General features: G+C 40.4%; 1 protein-coding gene across 1 annotated transcript; it reads left to right on the plus strand.

Annotated features, from left to right (window-relative positions):
• Positions 1-3,303: 3,303 nt before the first annotated feature.
• Positions 3,304-15,578, plus strand: NFE2L3 (NFE2 like bZIP transcription factor 3). The gene is given in 8 exon segments (XM_086615152.1): positions 3,304-3,405; positions 10,854-10,952; positions 11,928-12,011; positions 14,370-14,793; positions 14,796-14,940; positions 14,942-14,996; positions 14,999-15,298; positions 15,300-15,578. Coding segments are annotated over 8 exon segments (1,488 nt in total).
• Positions 15,579-17,134: the final 1,556 nt, after the last annotated feature.

Consider the following 17,134-nt stretch of genomic DNA (forward strand, 5'->3'; position numbering starts at 1 on the left):
GCATGGTAGGTGTGGTTTTTTTTCTTTCTTTCTTTCTTTCTTCCTTTTTCCTCTCGTTTTTTTCTTTTTTTTTGTTCATTTGGTTGGTTGGTGGTTGTTTGGGGTTTTGTTTTGGTTTTTTTTTTTCTATTTTCCCATGTGTTAGCTTGCTTATTTTTGTAAGGAAATTGCAAAACTAGTTTCTATACCCTAACTATAAGGGATTGCTCGTTTCTGTAGAGGGAAGATGATTCATTTCTTTGCTAAATGTAGGTCTGGGCCTCTCTCTTAAGCATGTTTTATTTAAGTGAAAGAATGACTGGAGCAAGATAAGGCAGTGTTCAGTTCTTGCCCTAAAACCTAATGGACTTTTAAGTGAAAACCCCCGTGTCTCTTCCACCAGGCTTCTTCTGAAGTGCATGACAGGTCCAAAACCTGAAACACACAAGGAAAAAGTTGATCTTAAGTTTTAAAGGTGACCTTTGTAGATTTGGGTAAGTCCACTTGTGCTGTCAAAATGTTATTGTAATGGTATAATGGATTTCAAAGTGGTTTAGCTGATTTATAACCTTCGTTTTGCCATTTGTAAAAATAGACCCAAGCTATTTTTAGTGCTTCTCTTATCCACGCTAGATCAGGACGAGGTGCCTGTGTAAACAGATGAAAGTGATTGCTTTGTTCTGCTCCATATTGTGGGATTGATTGTGTGACATTCTGAAAAGTTAACAGCTGGGTTCACCCACCCCTGGATTAATTTTATTCACTGGGCTCCAGTCCCTGCTGAGAATATCACTAGCAGCACAGTGCAAGTTGTTGATCCTCATCCTTGGGGAACTGGTATTTAAAACCACTCTGGAAGACAACCGCAGATGAAGAAGAAAATTAATTCAGTGGCTGAAGCACGCTGTTGGAGCATGCCAAACTGTGTGGGGTTGCCTGGCCTATTTTTCTGTTCTGTGCTCAGATGAGGCATAGTGGGTTGTCAGGACAGCCTGATCACTTTATCTTTGACAATGAGTAAAACAAACAGGTGGGTTCCTCTGTTCAGCTTGCTGCCTGACAGACTGGGATCAGATCTAACCTTTATATCCACTATGTTCCCAGCAAACCCATAGGGCTGGAGTGCCTTTCCTATGGAGACAGGCTGAGAGAGTTGGGGTTGTTCAGCCTGGAGAAGAGAAGGCTCTGGGGTGATCTTCTAGCAGCCTTCCAGTACCTGAAGGGCCTACAAGAAAGCTGGAGAGAGGATTTTTACAAGGGCGTGTAGTGCTAGGACAAGGGGCAATGGCTTTAAACTGAAAGAGGATAGATTGAGATTAGATCTAAGGAATAAATTTTTCACATTGAGGGCGGTGAAATACTGGAAAAGGTTGCCCAGAGAAACTGTGGATGCCCCATCCCTGGAAGTGTTCAAGGCCAGGTTGGATGAGGCTTTGAGCAACCTGGTGTAGTGGAAGGTGTTCCTGCCCGTGGCAGGGGGGTTGGAACTACATGATCTTTAAGGTCCCTTCCAACCCAAACCATTCTGTGATTCTGTTTCATTCAGTCCCTTTCTATAAGCAAATGTAAGTTTCCTGATGAAATGTAAACTCCATGATATTTTGTTGCCATAGTAATAAAAATAAAATATTTTTCTTCTGTAATACGTCTTTCAAGGCAGAAAATAATCATATGATCCAAGAGTCTTGCTACCTGTTTTCTTGGATGTGTGTAACAGGACCAGGGATGAAAAGTGTTTGTACCAGAGCGGAGACTATATTAAAAAAAGTTTTTTATTCTAAGTCCTATCCATAATTTACTGGCCTACATTACCTACAACAGCTCATAGTGTGTGGTCACTAGAAGATGTGCTGCTCTGACTTAGAATATTAGTTTAATGCCTCTGTGCTGTTCAGATCTGGGTCAGCTGCAGAATTAAAGGTTGTAGATTTGGTTCTCATGGGTGTTTACGGTGGAGACTAAGGTACCAGGGTTCCTGCCTGGGAGCCATCGGTTATGTCTTCAGAGGAAAAGAAAAAAGCAATGAACTTCTGTTTTGAATAGCCAGAAAAACATGTATCAGTTCATGCAAGGAAATGAAATAATTTCTGTAGTAATGAAAGCTGATTCAGGTCCTAACGTTTGCAGAATACCCCAGACCAAGATTTTAGGCTCCAGTGGGCATGTGTGACTAGGAAATAGATAAAAAGCGTAAGAGTGAACCTAGTCTTTTCTTTGAGGTGACTATTTCTCATGGTACTTTTTTTCTGGATACAAGAGTGTTTGTGTACCACCTCGTCTTCTTCCTCACAGTTTGCTGAAAAGAGGAGATTGCAATCTTGTTTTTTTAAGGAAGAATTTATAATGGAGCACCGCTTACTCCTTAAATGCTAACAGTGTATTTGGCACCTGTTTGAATGCCGACATCCACTGCTGAAAACTCAAACCTACTCACACAAGTAGATCACGTTGGGTAGGCCATATGTAACTGGATAACGTTAACTTAATCACACAGGTAGTTAGGCATGTCTGCTTAATATTTGCCAATGTGATTGTAAATTATTATTAGTTGCTCAAGGAATGCGTTTTTAAAGAAAATGCTAAATTGAGATGCCGTGTGGCTGTGTAAATATTGGAATTTTAAGCATAGAAAAAGCAACAAAAAAGAAAAAAGATGTGCAGCTGGCAGTGGGCATAGGTGTCATGCCAGGAGGAAAAAGAGAGAAGCCATCCCACAGGCATTAACCCGGGACACAGTTCGTGCCCCACTGTGCCAGCTGAAGGCTGTGTTTTCCTTAGGCTTCTCACGGTAACCCTGCCCCGACAACACTTCTAAAAGCTGCTCTGTTGAGCCATATGTCCATATGCAAAATGAACGAGATGTGTTTTCCAAAGCATCTTAAAATCTGGAGGAGGTGAAGTGAGAGGCCTCTGTGCTGCAAGGTGTGCCATCAGTCCTGTGTGTGTGCTAATAGTATTCACAAGTACATAGAAAGTCTCAAGGCACTTGTAGTACAACAGTGTCTTAGCTGAAGATCTCACAAGGGTTACGAGCTGCCCTACTTGATTGAGCAGTTTCCTTTTCCCGTTCTCTCTGTGTATCGGTATTTCTCTGTGTGTATATATATGTATATATTTGAAGAAGGGAGTATAAAAATTGGATGGGTTCTTTATCTTTCATGGAATATACATGGGGAAATATTTAGATTAGCAGGAATGGACTACGTAGCTCTTCAGTTTTTTGTCTGTGGCCTGAATCTTAAAGTAGAAATATTCTCACTTTCCAGATCGCGTGAACCCCCAAGCACTGGTGCTGCCCATGCCTGCAGAAGAGGCAGTAGCTGAATGAGGGCAACAGTCGCTGTGTTGGGCCGTCATGCCGTACGTGGGACACGCTCCAACTTGGGGTGGGACAGAGAAGGAAGGCTCTGCTCCCACCCAAACCAAGCAGGTTTGTTATATCTGGATGTATTACGTTCTCTACGACAGATTTTGAAGCCCTTCCCAAGAGCTGAATGCCTGTGCTTGATTAAAGAGCACCTGCTCTAATTAATAATTAACAGCATGATATTGCTGTTGTTTATGAATTACAAAAGTTAAGGCAGATGATGCACAGTGGATAATTTGTATTGTTTGTACTCTAGTCTCTATGTTCATGTTTAGAAAGGCCAGTTTGGGTCAGGTTATGTAAAGCCTCATACAAGCACAGTTCTTTGAAGACTGTTAGAGGCAGAGTTTCACAGTATTAAAGCACTGGAGGGGGTGAATCCATCCCGGACTTTGGGCACCATTTGAAGTATTTGCACTGCCTTAGAATAGTTTGAGTTACGGATTTTTTTTTTTAATTCATGAATGTCAAAAGTTTGGTAAAGCAAACATAAGTAGAAACCAGGTAGGCATTTCTCTGAAGGCTTTTCTCCAGTGTGTTTAAGAGTCTCTCCGAAGCTGTGTGCTTAACTTACAGACCATATTTAAAATTAGTCTCCTTTTTTTTTTTTTTTTTCCTTCTTGTGAACTCATTGAGCACTAGGACATGGCAATATTGCTGGGGAGGGACATCTGCAAATAGGTAAATAAGCCTGGTCCTTACTCACGGATGGCTCTTACCCATTAGACAGAACTTACCTAGGTTTAATAAGAGGGTTTGTGAAGGACTGCATGGTGTTTCAGAGAGAGGTGGAGTAAGAGAAGAACTTCAAGCATTGAAGTACGTGTTGTCTTGAAAGACCGTGATTTTGATTTTTGTTGCGATGCACTGCGGGAGGCACGAAGGTTTGAAAAAGCCAAGTCAAATGAGTGGCCAGGAAAGGGTGTAGAGGGAGTCAGTGGTGCAGGGCTGACCTACACCAGCTTTTTCCTGCTACCTGGAGAGTGGGGAAGGTATTCCTGGTGCATGCCAAGTTTGTGTGAGAGGAGGTGAGGGCAATATTGGGCATAAAGAAGAAGGAATTAGAGTGCGGTAAATGCAGAAAATAGAATAGGAATTGCATATGGTGGCAGAGGGAAGGTGAAGATATTCAAATCCCAGAGGAGCTAAAACATCAGACTGTGGATTTTAGCAGCACTTCCTATTCAGAGCTGTGAGCTGGCAGACATTTGGTATTGCAATGAGGCCGGTAGCTTAAAGTTGAGAGCTGGATACCTGAGAAACTATGTTTGCCTGGGAGGGCTCGAATAGAAGACATCTGGAATGGAGTTGCGGACAAAGTTTTATCGGAGAGGGTGGTCCCTGGATAGTTTTATGTGTATTCAGTAGTGACTACATCATACCAAGGAGGATATACTACTGATCTAGCCTGGGTAAAGGTAGAGAGAGAAAGAAAGGAGTCTCTTACAGAACCCTGATGTTGTGTAGTTCGCTGACCACAATAGAAAACATACATCCTGGGACAAAAGAGGCATAGAAAGAACTTTTTTTTGCCTCTCCCCCCTCCCCTCAACTGTGCTCTATCTGAAAGAGTGAATAAATTTAATAACCTTCATCAGATTTACTGTCAGAGATGTTGCATCCTTTAGGTTGAAATTAGATTCTGTCACAATTTTCCAGCACAAGACCAAATGGCTGGAGTGCAAAGCTGTTTGGTTTATGTTTTAGGAGTGTTTTAAAAGCTCGTCTTGAAGGGGATATCAAGCCATCTTCAGCGTACAAAAGTATGTCTCAGTTTAAATTAGTGACAATCCTATCTGTGTCTTGATTTTGTACCTATCTCTGCCTCCGTTTGGGGAGCAGGTTGGTGTCAATTCTGTGTTTATGCTGGACATGTAGTGTGCACAGAGTATGTGTGTTTTGTAGTAGCTGACATAGCCAAGCTGTGCTATGTAAAGCTCCAGTGTTTTTGCTTCTGAAATGCATGTGGTTAAGGAGGTGCTAACAGCTCACTGAAACAAGCCCGAGCACCTTGAGCCCCATGGGTTTGGTTGCAGCCCGTACGGGATTATTGTGATTTAGACTAGATACGTCACAGGCATTTGACAGGCACCACATTTGGAGTCACACCCGTGGGCCATGTGATTTACCCAATTGCATTGCTCAGTCAGCATGGTTTAGTGTGAGTCTTAAGCCTAGCCATACCCAACAGAAAAGTTACTTTGATATTTGGTATTTCCATCCACCATTCCACCTTCCATGCTTTCTAACCCCTGGCTACATTTCAAATAATAAAGTACTCTTCTGTTCCTGTGTTTTCAGGATATTTTAGGACTCGTGAATATAGAGAAACAGCAATGAACATTTTGCCTTTTAGCTGAGATTAAGTAGATATCAATTGGTAAGATTAGTTATCATCACATATTTGAAGTACACAGGCAGAGAGCAACATCAGTAACCTTAGAGCTATATGAAAACAGCTATCCATCATTATATTTAATTACTAATTGTATATAATCCTGCAAAGTAGTGAAGTGAAACTACTGGTTATGTTACTAGAACTGCGTTTCTATTCCCTGACTTATATTGGTGTGAGACAATTTTCTGGAAACGCTATTTAATGATTCAAAACGTGGCAAAGATCACCAGGCCTGTGCTGCATCTTTTCAGCTAGTAGTAAAGAGAGGGCCAGTTCTACAGTGAAGTGCAATTAATAAAGGAGAAGGGACACAAGTTTGCAGAAAAGCATCTCAAAGGTTAATGACAGTAATGGAGCAATGTAAAGCTTGCCAACCAAAATAAAGAAAATGTAGCGTAGAGGAGTTAGAAGATAGCACGTGAACAGGATACATGAGTAATCAGCACAAAAAATTATGTCATTTTGCAAATAATGGTGGTCGTACACCTTTGCTCCCACGCTGGGATATTTGTGGAGATAACTCAACGCCTGACTGCGGTGAAACAGAGCTTTGCAGGGACTGGTACCCACTGCCTCTGAGTGCTGTCTGTGGCCCTGGGCAAAGCCCCCTGTCTGCCCCGTTCTGCTGTGGGGAGGCGTTTGTGTTCTTCCAGAGCTGGTTCAGATACCTGTGTGCACTTGTAGCCCTGAGCTGTGTAGTGTTAGCCCTGTTTGCCGACCGCATGCTCATGGATAGCTGAAAACAGCTTGCCTATGCTTTCCACCGCTGCTAGGGAGGGGTCTTATTTACCCACCCAGTGCAGCACCGTAGACCTGTTTGGATTTTGGTTTCCTTACAGGTTCTGTTCCCTATGCATTGTTTTATGGACAACAAATAATATATGGTGTGGGAAGCAAGGGGAGGAGATACAGGGCGGCATAGTTTGATGTACGGTGCACCCAACTCACGCTGAGATCTGTACTCTGATGTACTTAATTGGAAATTAAAGGCTTTATTTTTAATGTAGTAAGGAAACCTACCAGAGCAGGCAGCATCCTTTCAATTATGCGCAGGCAGGGGCACCCACAAAATCATACTTTCTCTTTCCTTCTCATTGATTCTTGGACCACCTTAAGTAGCAGGTTTGACATAAATTAACTATTTTTCATATTTTGAAGACTGACAAACTGAAGCTGATATTTGACCGGCAGTAAGTTGTGCCTCAGGGAAAGGGCAGATGCACAGTTAGAGCCCAGCTCTCCTGCCTACAAGACTGATGGATAATTTGGTAAATCAGACTTTGTCTCAGATTGTGTTCTATAGCCCAACTGAAACTAGTAAATGGCAGAAGCAAGATTAGAATTTGAGATATTAGGATTTATTTTTTTTAATGTTATTTTTTTTAAGTGTAAATTCCTACCTTGTACTTGCACAGAAATCCTGCCAAATGCAAGTCAAAAGGTTGTGGTCAGGTAGAGTTGCAGTTTACTGTTTGGAAACAGCCTGCTGTGGGAGGTGTGAACTTCCACACCCTCCAGTGGCAGAAGTGGAAAGGCTGCTGCAATAAATGGGTTTGGTGGAACAGCAAGTCTTCTACAATCAGCAAGAATCAATCTTTTTCTCTGTACAGAGACCATCTTGATGTGTTCCTGATCTAGCTCTTGGGCTCACAGTGGTAATACTGTAACTCAATTACTGTTTCTTCTGCTACAATTAATGCTAACTAAGCAACAGGACAGAAACACTAAGTGTGGCAGTGCAGTACTGAGTAAGTAGCATTTACACCTGATCCCTTTTGTGTTAGATGTATATTCAGACTGCAAAATTAAGCTATCTTTAAAGAAATACCTTATTCAAAAACACGATATGGCTGTTTCTGGGAGAGGCGCATCCCCTCTATTCTCCCCATAGCAGTAGCCCAGCAATCAATCCCAAGCGATCATCCCAAGGGGCATGGCAAGAAGTGTTCAGTTGTTGAGCAATATTTTTCAGCTGTTCTTCATCACTGGGAAAGACTAACAAGCTAGTGGGAAGTGTAATGTCAGAGAGTAACTCCTTAACAGCTTAATGCAGGGGATTTTTCTTAAAAGCCAAAAGTGAGAAATTAAGGGGAAAAGGTTCTGGTTGTGTTATGTGATATCCATATAGGAATGGACTGCGTATGCAGAAATTGGTGCTCTGTACAATCTTGCATGCGCTGTATCTGCACCACTGTATCTGTTGTGAAAAGCTGGTTGCAGGGCCATGCTCCTTCAGGAACTGCCCTGGTAGCAGTGAAAACAGTTTTTTTTAAAAGGTTAGATAACTTACTGCAGTAATAATCAGTGTGAGCAGGCATGAGTATATTTTAATATCATCTGCTGGAGGAAGAAATGGTGGTAGTAAGACTGATCTACAAAGCCACACAGTGGCTAACAGTGCAGCATTGTTAGTTCAGTAGAGATGATACGTTCCCTTTGATAAACTACAGTGAACGGTCGTGATTGCAAACGTGAGACCCTGCCTCCCTCCTGTCCCTGCCACCACCTCCCTTCACATCCGCAGGAGCTTTGTGCAAAGGTTGGGGGGTGGCTCTGACCTCTGTGCTGTTCTGAAGCCAAAGGGTCGTTGGGACAAAATGGCATGTGATCCTGTAGGATGGTGGCTCTCAGCCTGGAAACTGAGGGTACCAAAATACTGTCTACAGCTTAGCAGAGAAAATAGTCAAAGATGTTATTTTCTCTGAAAAGATGCATAAAAATCGATGCAGACTCCAGGTAAATCCTAAAATTTATGGCTGGAAGTATTCCCCATCTCCTTAGTGGTCAATAGTTCTATATATTGATAGGAAAAGACCTGAAAATTCAGTTGTGTCTGACTTCCTGGGGTACCTGAAGCCATGACAGTATTCACGAATTTCTACAAGCTTCAGGAGCATTTAGTTTCTCCTCAGAAAGAATCTGTCCCATCAGGCACATCAGAAGTTCTGTTGTCATGATGGTGCTAGGAAGGACCATCTCCATCATAGACTTCAGCAGACTGGCATTGTCTGCAGGGGCAGATTTCCACCATAAGCAAGTCGAACTGTGAGGGTTCAGATGATCTGCTGCGCACACCATGGGCTCTACGCAAAGTTACCGCAAGCTTTTCCCTGACGGAAGAGTAGGCTTGTACCCCGGTCATCTCAATAGGAACCATGGAGTTATCACCCATGTACTTTCTCTATTTGAAACCTGTGCTCACAGGTGTTTTTCGAGGCATCACGTTATAGATACTACATTTCTAAATATTTCCTGCCTTTGCCTCTTTGTCAGCTGGTGGAGCGGTGAATTTGTGGTGTTATTCAGGAGCCGAATGCTCTGCAGCAGCAGCTTCTCAGGCTGCTCAGCTCAAGAGGAGCTGCTTGAGGTCTTTAATAGCGATTGTCCTTGACTGCTTGTCTGCTTTTGATGGTGATTAATTTTATTAACTAGGATGATAATAGGTCATATGCATTGGACAAGTGGATTGGTTGTAAAATTAAAGAGTAGCCCTGATGTTGCAAACATGTAATTATGGGACTAACCTCATGCCTGTGAGTAGCTCCATTGAACTCATTGAAGTGTTTGCAAGTAGCTAGTTACCACGTACTCAGTGTCCCGTACACTAAATTCCCTCTCCTGCTGTTTCACTACATAGAGAAAACTGTATTTTTGTGCGTGTGTTTAGAAAAGTAAATTTGCTTTCTTATATTCAGCAATAATAAGACATCTGGTCATTTCCAACTGGAGCTGACAGACAACATACTATATTGGAATACAATTTTTAATAGCTAGTAATCTTGTTGGACATCACTGAAGGAAACTGTGTCTGACTCTTAGGTCAGAGTGATAGATGAGTGCCCTGTATATCTATTTGTTGTTAGAAATGACTGTTTATAAAATTGAAGTTCCCTTCCAATCCTGGCAAAGAAAGTACAGAAAAATGGAAAGCCGACAAATAAAATCAGTTAAAAATAAAATTCATTTTTATTATTTTTAAAAATGATTTTTCACAGAATTAACAAAAAAGAAATTAATATTACTTTATTTTCAAATTAAATATAATTTTACTTGAGTCCTATTTTTAAACCTTACATTTAATTTTTACTGTTTTGTATGAAGCAATAATTTAAAAAAGATCTTCTACACATTTTCATTACTGTTAAAATTGCAGTTTTTATATAATTTATGCTTTCATATAAAACCTGTAAAGTAAGTTTGCTGTGATTTTTAGAGCAGAACACTAACTCTTTACGTTTGCTGCTGTTGAGAGCTTGTCTTTTCTGCTCCTGCTGTAACATTTTGCTGGGGATATATGGAACTAATGCAGTGTGGCCACTTGGTTTTCTGGCTCCCATTCCACCAAGTTTCACATTTTAATAACACAAACTTGATCTATAACAGCTGAAACATCAATGTTTTTTTAAATATAAATATGCAAAGTCCTTACCAGTGATTCCTTCTTACCCTAGCAATACCCCAGCCCTATAATGAAAATTAAAAAAGTCCACTGATAGAACTATAGATAAAAGATAACTTGAAAATTGCTTCTGAGACCACTAAATTGGAAGAATTTCATTGCTGGAGATTAAAAAAAACCCATCATTTGGGTAAATGGGAACTGGGTAATGGCCACATGGAAGTGATGGGGAAACAGAGCTATTACAATACATGTTAATGTGATTGTTTTCCTGAAAGAAAAAGCGAGGGATTTTTTTAACTTGCCATGTATAATTGCCTATTTTAAGATTCCATCACTAAGCGTATATCTGGCTTGGATATGTTGTTGTGAAATGACGTCCAGAAGACACTGATAGCCCAAACTGTCCATGAAATCACGTCATCATGTGTCCGTTTTAGAAGAATTTGTTCCCAGTGTTTATGAGTTTCTGTTTCTACCCCAGATGGGTTTAGTGCCTGGGCATGGAAAGAGGAGGCAGTGTCCACGCTCTGGAACTGACATCGGTCTTGTTCTGCCCCCAAAGTCTACACAGTCAGTTCATCCACATGAATGAACTGTTCAGTGTATATTTTATTTGAAATGCTGTAGCTGTAGAAAAAAAAAGTGAATTTTGGAGATGAATTTTGATAGCGTGTTGCTTAATAGAACTGGTTTATTTGTGTGTTCAGGATGTTGACCTGGAGGCATGTCAGGAAGCTTTGGATGACTGCTGTCCACACCAAAGAGGTGATCAGCTGGAACTGCAGGAGGAGGAAGACATAAATCAAGTAAATAATGAAAATAATGGAAGAAGGGAAAACTGTGAAGAGGAAGGGAGGGAGGATATAGGTCTTATCACTGAGATAAAGAGTAGTGAAAGAAATTGAATGAATGGTTTTGAAAGGAATATTTGATTTCCTCTTTTCATTTCGAGCATCCTTTGCAAGGGCAGGAAAGGAACAGTGGCTTCAGATTCTACTTTGTGAATGATGACCTTGTTCACCTTCTTGAAAATTGCACCCCCCCCCCCCCCCCCCCCCCCCCCGCCCCTTCCCAGTATAGCTTATATAGTTGAAATGTTCTAAAGTTTACAGAAATCACTTGCAACAAACCATTTTTCAATTAGGTTTTATTTTCTCCATCGCGAAGGTGCTGTGTTTGTGGGCAAAGACTTTTTTGGCCTACAGACACTTGAGACATGGATGCTAGATGATACAGCCTTCACCAGTTATGTAAAGCTTCATGCTCAGATGTAGAATTACATTTGGGAAACTGGATTGTTCAGATCTTAACATGTGTATTGTAACTAGACGGCAGAGAAATAATCTTAATGATGTTAAACTGAAATACGTGCACTTTGGGTTTTTTTTTCTTGCCAAGAGCTACAATGAAAAGAACATTCATTCTTCTGAAGACCTTATGAGAGCCGAGACCATCAAAATCCAGTTTTCTTGCTAGCCCCTCTGTTCACCACTGCCCTGGCAGCTAGGCTTTGAAAAAATATTTGATTTTTTCCACAATGGTGGGTAGGTGCAGCCTCAGAGGAGAGCCCAGTTCTGCTGTTGTGGGGCAGAGTAGGGTGCTCTTGCCATGGAGTTATTCTGCTCATCCTAGCAGTGTGATGTCTCCCATTAGGAGGAAGACTTGATGGCAGGGTCAGCAGCAGTGCTTCACAGAGCTGTGCTCTGTTTCCTCTCGGACTTGATTTTTACCTCCTTTTATGTAAAATAATGGTGCTTTACAAAGTGTTTCTTTTGTCGCAGAGTAACTGCAACCATGTAGATTCCAGTCTCTCCTTAGAGGGCTATTTACAGCTTCTGTCATCGCAGATGGAAAACATGCTAGAGGTAAATGGGAAAACACTGTATTGCTAATAGATTGGGATTCAGTGAGTAATTATTGGATAATGACTTAATTAAAAAAACCCACAGTGAATATATTAGCAAATCAATGCAGTAAAACTTACCTGAGGACATTAAAGATGCTAGTATCCACCTTTTACAGCAGCCGTCACTGACTCGAAAAATTTTCCCCAGTCATTTGAAAACTGCAAAGTCCTGTCTTCTCTGTCACCTGGTGTTCAAAGTTGGATGGAGCCATTGGACAGCTTAATTAGTTCAACTGATAATGTCATTTCTGAAACCTAATGCCAATTTGTATTTATACAGCAGCTCTTGGTGTGCTTCTCTAGAGCAACGCTGAGTTACTAAGCACTAGCAGCTATTAAGCATTTGCAGCCAAAGATTAAACTTGCCATAAATTTTGGGTCAAGCACTTACAAAGATACTACCCTCAAGAAGATCAGACCCATCTTCGCTGCAAATCAGGTCAGTCAGCATTAGCAGCAAAACCATTTAGTTTTCTTTTTTATCTTCTGGGCTTCTGATATTATTGCTTACTTTCTGTGTGCCCATCTTCACAAAAAAACCCAGTTGTTATCTTAATTGGAGTCTGCCTCCTCTCCCCCAGCTTATAGATGCAATCATTTACCATGAAAACTACTCTCTACATTGCTTTTTTTGCAATACTCCAAGAGCATCTGACATACACTTCCCATCATAGGAGCCTTACAGGGTCATTAGTGTTTTCTGTATAACTTCATGTTTATCTCTGGAACACATAGTTTTGGGAATCTCTAGGTTGGATAGCGCCTCCCAGCCCATGAATTAGCCTCCTCTGTTCAGCTTTGGTAGTGGATTCCACGCTAACAAGGTTCAGAAGTTCATTGGTTTAGTTTTCTCTGTTATTTTCGTAATTTGAAAGGAATTTGGCTGTAGCCTTTAGGCAGCTTTAACTATACACTCTTGCATATTTTATTTAAGACTATTAATGCACTGCCATCTTGTGACAATCTATCTGTTGAAAATTGATTGCCTGTTTTTTCCAGGTACAAAGTCTTTACAGTGTGGGGGATTTTTCAATATTTAACTTGCTAAGAATATTTCTATTCAAGGGCTTATTTGAAAATACCAGCTTACTCTCGCAGGCTACAGATGGTCTGGTACAAGGTAACTCCCTAGGAGAAATAAAGGAAGGTGTTCTTCTGTTACCTGAGCTCCCAGTAAGCATAGTAGAGAACTTAAGATGTTCTGGTCTTTATGGTACAACATTCCTTCCCTGTAGAAAGTGCTTTTCACATTGTTATTTCAATGAACTGCAGTCCTGCACCACAGTAGGAATGCTCAGCTATGGAAGAATTGTATTGTACGCTTCCTACTTGATGTATTTACATCCTCAAGTTTTTTGAATCCATGTATTTTATGACTACTCTACTTGTCAGCAAGTGCCTTGACATAACCTTGCGCAGTGACTTTGTACTTCTACAACCCAGCAACTGTAATCCAGGCCCACAAAAGGTGGGCCTTAATGCTACTGCAGCACTCATTTATCATCTGGACTTCAGAGCTGAGGGATTATACAGCAGCTTTATTTTTGTAAAGAAAAACTGAGTATTAACTTAAAGTCAAGACATCCATAGAAGGTGTGATCTGGGGGCAGGGGGGAATGTTTCCTCCAAACTGATTAGTAAAGGAGTTGAGATGAAATCTGAACATGATAGACCTCAGTTAAGAAGGAGCTAAGCCAAATGTGGCAGCTTACAGCTCCAAAAGCTTTATAAACTGTGAAAGAAGAGCAGAGAGAATGTGCCAGCAGGACCTTAATGTTCCTGTCCTTCTCCCCTCTTTTCTTACAGTACTGCTCTCACTGGTTAAGTCCTGCCAGTGAGCTATTTATCTTCTTTACAAGATTAATTTTCTAACAGTTTACCTCATCCTGGAATCAGATGATCACTGAAACCACTACCAGGGGAGGGGCAGGACTGCCCCTCCTAGAAGGACCTTTCCTTAGATCAGATCACATGAACACGTAGGCCGTAGTTTGATGTACACCTAGCAAAGTCTCATTTCCACCTCTTAGCACTCATCAGTCCCACACTGTCCTTCACAAGTCCTTGTCCTTCTGTCCCTTCAGTTGCTTTTCTTCTGCACACTTCCCTCTTGCCATGTGCCAGTGCAGGTTATGCTGTGTACAAATGGGAAACAGTACTCAGGATAGCTAGAAATAGAGTTCAATATACAAAATGTTGGCTTTAATAGATTCAAATAGTGGAATATTAAAAAATAAATTGATCAAGATTGTGTAGGTGAGGAACGTAGAGGCATGAATTTTATAAAAGATCCCACTTTTCCCCCATCATCTTTTAGGTGAGTTTACGGGAAGATACACAAGTTGTTACTTCTAGTAGAGGCTGAGACCCATCATTGTCACACAATATAAGGTTGGCCCAGACACTTTGCCACTGTTTCAATCCTCATGACCTGCTACTAAGAACAGACTATCTCACTCAATCAAATTGAGAAACAAGACACTTACAAAGGCAAGAGTCTTCTCCTCAGTCAAGCTCTAATATCAGAAATCCAGAATCGCTACTTCATGGGTCAAATCCAACAGGGCTATTTTCAGCTGCTGACATTAGAGACCTAATGGCCCATGATGATAATTTTGATGAAGTTAAACTCATGTCTTTGGCTTTGGAGGAAGGCTTTCATTGTGTAGAAGTTTCTCAGCTCTTTGGAGAACCTGGCTCAGATTCAGGACCATCTTTGAATTCAAGTCACAGCACCACCTCTTAGTCTGTAGTGAAGGTGCTGTTGGGTACAGCAGTGATGTTAAATCTGATTCCTCACAAGGCTTAGGAGCTGTTTGTGGCCATGGCCAAGAAGACAGTAAATACAGCCATGTGGAATATCCAGGCGATTCAGTGTTCTAGAGAAGCCACACTTCAGCAGTTTCTTCATAACCACACTTATAACCAGCTGCCAAGTCAAGCAGCATCCACTCCAGAGCATCCACTCCAGAGCATCCACAGCAGATGTGGATGAAGAAACCAAACAAAGTAAAGGATAGGTGCCATAATTCCACTGATACAAACCTTAGCAGTGATGAATACTTTGCAAAAGCTCTGAGAATTACATTTTTGGTAAATGAAATTGTGAGAATGCCCATCAACTCTTTCAACACTGTGCTAGCAAAGAACCATCTGACAGACACTCAGGTATCAATCCTATATGACATCAGACGAAGAGGAAAAAACCAAGTTGCTGCCCAAATTTGTCGTAAACTGAATAAAATTCTTAAATTTGGAAGACGACGTATGTAATCTTCAAACACAAAAGGACAGCCTTAAAAAGGAGCACTGTCAGTGTAGTAGATCAATCAGCCAGATGAAGCAAAAGTTAAACAACTTGTACTGTGACATTTTCAGTAGATTGAGGGATGACCAGGGTAGACCTATTAACCTGTGCCAATATATCATTCATTGCAGTAGCGATGGCAGTGTTTTCATAATACCCAAACACGTGGTCAAATCAGAACAGAAACAAAATAAGGAAAAAGAGCAGAAACAAAAATAAGATGGCTGAAGATCACTTAGGTTTTATTTTTTCCCAAAAGAACAATAAGGATATTTGTGTGAAGACTGTAAGTCAGTGATTATACAGTAGTACAAACAGAAAAGACTACATTCGAGGAGGAAGACTGCACATTCAAGGGGCTGGCAAACCCAGCCAACTGTGATGTTAGAAAGTCTAGCAGCTGAGGCTTCTGAATAAGGAAATGTTTAGTTTTAGTTAAAGGAACTAGGCCATCAGTTTAAGTGTTGTTATATAGGCCTATGTAGAACTAGGAATTTAGTTTCTGGTGATGGAGAACATCAGTGGAAAAAAAAAGCAAGCTTTAGATCAATTACACGCGGAAGAAAATTGTGTTTTAGTCTTGATTCATCTTACACAAAGTTACCTTAATTTATTACTCTTTTTAGCACTGAAAGAAAAATTGTAGCTCAAGTTCATCTACATCTTCAGTTCACTGTGGATTTATGTATTCCTAAGATACTCTATTCTTTGCATTTGTTCCCAAGTCTGCTTTTCCTAGTTTTCCTTTGAGGAGAGAGGCCCAGGAAGCTATGGCATTCTTCCTCACTCCTTTCACCATCATAGCTCCAAGCAAACATAATGTACCAATTAATCTTACAGCTCATATGATCAATCTGCAAATAGATTCCGAAAAATAATTCGTATCTGATTCAATATTGTCTTACCTTCACCTTCTGCAACTGAATCCTTCTCAACTTTCTGCCATGAAAATACACAATGGTGAATGAGCTCGTTTCCTAGTCTGTGATACATTTACTTGTGTACCTTTCCTTTTCCCTCCATTGGGATGCCTCAAGAAGCAGTACTAAAGTTTTTCTTTTCAGCTTTTTAAAACTGGTATTTTTAAAGTATCTTCAATGTTATGGATTTAAATATTTTTTTAGATTTTCCACAGATCTTTAAAGTAAATTAAATTGAACCAAATTAATGTTTATCTGTACTTGTGATAATGAGGTTACACTGACAGTGGCTTTGAATGAAGTTTTTTTTGTTATTTATTTGTGCTATTAAAAAAGAAGGTATTTTACTTACATGCTTATTCACAACAGCTTATCTATTTCAGAACTTGAAAAGGTCTGCAAAAGGTCTAAAAAGCATTTAATGAATGATAAGAAAGGAATGTTAAAAGGCATACTAGATTGTAAGATATTAAAATAATTACTAAGCAACTAGATAGAAAAAGTATTTGTTGCTATCTTTCATAAACAAACTCCATAAAACTGGTATTAAAAAAAAAATCTCATTGGTTATGGCAGGATGACAACGTAGCAACTTTGGTCAGGTATGTTAAAAAAATGCACTTGCACCAAACAAAAACTACACATACATTCAATACAAGTTTAAATGCCAAATTATACCTTTTGAAGATATAAATGATGCCACTAGCATGTAAATCATGTTGTTTGCACTTGTGTTTACAGTAACTGGTAACATCAAGGGAGCACTGCCTCGTAGTGCATAATACACTGAATTATGGATAGCAAAATCAGCCAATTTGCTCTGCATTCTAAAGGATTTAACTAAATGTGTGCATT

The sequence above is a fragment of the Tauraco erythrolophus genome, chromosome 7 (assembly GCF_009769465.1).
Source record: "Tauraco erythrolophus isolate bTauEry1 chromosome 7, bTauEry1.pri, whole genome shotgun sequence".
Lineage (NCBI taxonomy): Eukaryota > Metazoa > Chordata > Aves > Musophagiformes > Musophagidae > Tauraco > Tauraco erythrolophus.